General features: G+C 34.3%; 1 protein-coding gene across 1 annotated transcript in view; it reads left to right on the top strand.

Moving 5' to 3' along the window:
- The window catches only part of LOC144957665 (uncharacterized), a 42,955-nt gene that overhangs the window by 29,526 nt on the left and 8,429 nt on the right, over positions 1-5,000 (top strand). The window contains exon 6 of the mRNA XM_078889009.1: positions 3,382-3,575. Coding sequence (XP_078745135.1) covers positions 3,382-3,575 — 194 coding nt within the window. The remainder of the gene's footprint in view (positions 1-3,381; positions 3,576-5,000) is intronic.

Here is a 5,000-nt window from a genome sequence, read left to right as displayed (position 1 = left end):
TACGGTACTCAGGTGTGAAATGAGTGCCTGATCGGTAACAGCGTTGTCTCTGTCCGAAAACCAATTGTAACATCGCCTAACAGGCGTTATGTCCCGTCCTAAATGTTAAATATTACTGTTGGCCAGGGATCCCTTTTGTAAAGCTCTTTGAGCACATTTAGTGGATATTGTTCTATATAAACGCTCATATATTTTGCTCATCATGACTCATCCCTCCTAGTCATGGCCTCAGCAACTTCCAACAGCAACATACCTCTGTCCTGCGTCATCCTTCCACATTCAGTCACTGGCTTATTCATCCATTCGCTGATGTCTTGTGACAATCTTCTTCTTCTTGGTCTCCCTCACATTCAGTCACTGACATATTCATCCATTCACTGATGTCTTGTGACCATCTTCTTCTTGGTCTCCCTCACATTCAGTTCCTGGCATATTCATCCATTCGTTGATGTCTTGTAACCATCTTCTTCTTCTTGGTCTCCCTCACATTCAGTCACTGGCATATTCATCCATTCGTTGATGTCTTGTGACCATCTTCTTCTTCTTGGTATCCCTCACATTCAGTCACTGGCATATTCATCCATTAGTTGATGTCTGGTTACCATATTCTTCTTCTTGGTCTCCCTCACATTCAGTCACTGGCATATTCATCCATTCGTTGATGTCTTGTGACCATCTTCTTCTTCTTGGTCTCTGTCACATTCAGTCACTGGCATATTCATCCATTCGCTGATGTCTTGTGACCATCTTCTTCTTTGTCTCCCTCACATTCAGACACTGGCACATTCATCCATTCGCTGATGTCTTGTGACCATCTTCTTCTTCTTGTTCTCCCTCACATTCAGACACTGGCATATTCATCCATTCGCTGATATCTGGTGACCATCTTCTTCTTCTTGGTCTCCCTCACATTCAGTCACTGGCATATTCATCCATTCGCTGATGTCTTGTGACCATCTTCTTATCCTTTGTCTCCCTCACATTCAGACACTGGATATTCATCCATTCGTTGATGTCTTCTGACTATCTCCTTCTTCTTGGTCTCTCTCACATTCAGTCACTGGCATATTCATCCATTCGTTGGTGTCTTGTGACCATCTTCTTCTTCTTGGTCTCCCTCACATTCAGTCACTGGCTTCTTCATCCATTCGCTGTTGTCTTGTGACCATCTTCTTCTTCTTGTTCTCCCTCACATTCAGTTACTGGCATATTCATCCATTCGCTGATGTCTTCTGACTATCTCCTTCTTCTTGGTCTCCCTCACATTCAGTCACTGGCATATTCATCCATTCGCTGATGTCTTGTGACCATCTTCTTCTTCTTGTTCTCCCTCACATTCAGTTACTGGCATATTCATCCATTCGCTGATGTCTTCTGACTATCTCCTTCTTCTTGGTTTCCCTCACATTCAGTTACTGGCATATTCATCCATTCGCTGATGTCTTCTGACTATCTCCTTCTTCTTGGTCTCCCTCACATTCAGTCACTGGCATATTCATCCATTCGCTGATGTCTTGTGACCATCTTCTTCTTCTTGGTCTTCCTCACATTCAGTCACTGGCATATTCATCCATTCGTTGATGTCTTGTGACCATCTTCTTCTTCTTGGTCTCCTTCACATTCAGTCACTGGCATATTCATCCATTCGTTGATGTCTTGTGACCATCTTCTTCTTCTTGGTCTCCCTCACATTCAGTCACTGGCATATTCATCCATACGCTGATGTTTTGTGACCATTTTCTGCTTGGTCCCACTCTCCCTCTTTTACTCTCCACAATAAGACGTTCTAGAAATATTTTATCAAGGGTGTCATTTCTTTTCAAATGTCCAAAAAGGCAAGTTTTAGTTTCTGTATCATCTTGATGAGACATGGCTCCCCAAGGTTGCATGTATATACCTACATTTTTTTAAAGCCCAAAAAAATTTCAGGCTTCAATATAGCGCAATATTCACTAAACGCGCTCAAAAGTGCTTAAAAAGGGTCCCTGACCAACAGCAAAACGTACATGTAGGACGGGACATGACGCCTGTTAGGCGATATTACAATTTTCCATCAAAGACAGCGATGTTAACGGTCAGCTACTCATTTTACACACGGCGACGGTGAGAGAATGTGAGTAAAGAGCCTTTTCAAAGGACTCAACTGTGCGACGAGCGAGACTCGAACCCAGGACCTTGCGATACGAAAGCGAGTGTCATACCAAAAGACCACGTAGCCACACATGAATGTGTATCTATTCGCAGATCTGATAAGCCTAATTGTTATGGGCTCAATGTTGTAATAGAAATTACCTCAAACCAACACACACAAAACAGTGTCCATTTCATCAATGTTCAACCAAGCCCAAATTTTCACCGGCTATCTCACATTCTATTATGTGTATCTTGACCTCCACGTTATAATGGAGATCTATGATGTCTCATTATTAGAAGATTAGAATTGTTAAAGATTGTAAGCGCTTAGAGGATGGTGTTTACCTTGAATAAGCGCTATGAATAGAATGAAAATGACGTAACTCAGCTCTTGCTATTGGTTTCAGCCAGCCATTTTTATGAGTAGTTCTCACTAAATTGTGTCAATCAGATTATAAACGTTTAAGGTTACACATTGGTTTGTGTGTACGTCAAATATGGCTGGCGAACGTGTAGAGATTTTAACTAAACCCAGAGCAGTTATATGAATACACACTTTAAACGTGTTTCTCTTGAGATTATTATTATTATTATTGTTATTATTATTATTATTTTATTATATTATTATTATTATTATTATTATTATTATTTATTATTATTATTATTATTATTATTATTTATTATTATTATTATTATATTATTATTATTATTATTATTATTATTATTATTATTATTATTATTATTATTATTATTATTATTATTATTATTATTATTATTATTATTATTATTATTTATTATTATTATTATTATTATTATTATTTATTATTATTATTATTATTATTATTATTATTCCATATCTATCATCATCTTTCATCATCATCATCATTATTATTATTATTATTATTATTATTATTATTATTATTATTATTATTATTATTATTATTATTATTATTATTATTATTATTATTATTATTTTTATTATTATTATTATTATTATTATTATTATTATTAATTATTATTATTATTATTATTATTATTATTATTATTATTATTATTATTATCATTATTATTATTATTATTATTATTATTATTATTATTATTATTATTATTATTATTATTATTATTATTATTATCATTATTATTATTATTATTATTATTATTATTATCATTATTATTATTATTATTATTATTATTAATATTATTATTATTATTATTATTATTATTATTATTATTATTATTATTAAACAGTCATCGGAAAGGATTGCCCGGAGTGGGCCAAAGATTTGGTGTTCCACGAAGAACTTGCGTGTGGTTTCGGGGACGTATCCGAAGCTTTTACCAGAATTGGACCCAATCACGCCTTCCTCAACAGAGATTCGCCCAAGAAGGTCAGTGGAGTTAAATGGGGAGCGCCGTTAACCAAGGGAAAGCATGTCTTTGAGGTAAGTGAAATTGATTACTATTATTGAGTTGATCATGTCTTTGAGGTGAGTGAAATTGGTTACTATTATTGAGTTATTCATGTCGTTGATGTAAGTGAAATTGGTTACTATTATCGAGTTATTCATGTCATTGACGTAAGTGAAATTGATTACTATTATTGAGTTGATCATGTCTTTGAGGTAAGTGAAATTGATTACTATTATTGAGTTATTCATGTCTTTGAGGTAAGTGAAATTGATTACTATTATCGAGTTATTCATGTCCTTGAGGTAAGTGAAATTGATTACTATTATTGAGTTATTCATGTCTTTGAGGTAAATGAAATTGATTACTATTATTGAGTTTTTCATGTCTTTGAGGTAAGTGAAATTGATTACTATTATTGAGTTATTCATGTCGTTGAGGTAAATGAATATGATTAATATTATTGAGTTTTTCATGTCCTTGAGGTAAGTAAGAATTGATTACTATTATCGAGTTATTCATGTCTTTGATGTAAGTGAAATTGATTACTATTTTCGAGTTATTCATGTCCTTGATGTAAGTGAAATTGGTTACCATTATTAAGTTATTGAGATTTTATTTATAGCGCAATATCCACTCGAAGTCTCAAAAATGTTTACAAGGGGTTCCAGGCAATTGGTTGGATGGGAGCATCACCCTTGAATCATATACCTATGATGTTTGCATGGGTGTACGATCCGATAGTGATGTCGTTTCTTCTTCTCTTTACTAGCCTCTCCTGCTTCTTTGGTTTGTGATTGTATTTTTTACAGGGGATATTTTTTTTCCTGTAAAACCTCTGCCTGTTTGTTCTTGGTTATTTATAATTTAGCTTATGATATCTTTAGGTTATGATTTTGATTTACATTTGTACTATTTTTGTTAGATTGCTTGTTTTTTTTTTTGTTTCAGCGGTCTCTCATATAACCTCAATTGTGTTGGAAGAGACCTAAAGCAACAAACAAACAAAAAGCAACGATTAACATGTAGGACGACACACGACACTTTTTAGGCGATATTAATTTTATTATCGGATAATAAACAAGGTTGTTAATGGCCTGGTACTCATTTTACACATGAGTATGGTGAGAGAATATGAATAAAGAGTCTTTTCCAAGGACTCAACTTTGCGCCGAGCGAGGCTCGAAGCCAGAACCTTCCGATCCGAAAACGAGTGAATACGACAAAACCACATAATATGATTTTTTTGTAATAGTACGCAGTTCTGATAAAATGGAATTTTTTTTAAAGAGGGAGGGAATGTGAGTCATGTAGAAAGGCACAAAACAAGGAGTGTGTATTCTTTTTTTTTTTGTCCCCATTTACTTGAATCACACTCAACTCTCTTTAATCTATCCCTCTCTTTGGAAAACCCGATCATTTCTTAGTAAATACATAATCGTTGAATAATACTTTGAACG

Source organism: Berghia stephanieae, chromosome 12 (genome assembly GCF_034508935.2).
Source record: "Berghia stephanieae isolate SIO BIC M18660-M18661 chromosome 12, UCSD_Bste_1.3, whole genome shotgun sequence".
In the NCBI taxonomy this organism is placed as follows: domain Eukaryota; kingdom Metazoa; phylum Mollusca; class Gastropoda; order Nudibranchia; family Aeolidiidae; genus Berghia; species Berghia stephanieae.
This window is presented reverse-complemented; position numbering and strand designations above follow the sequence as displayed.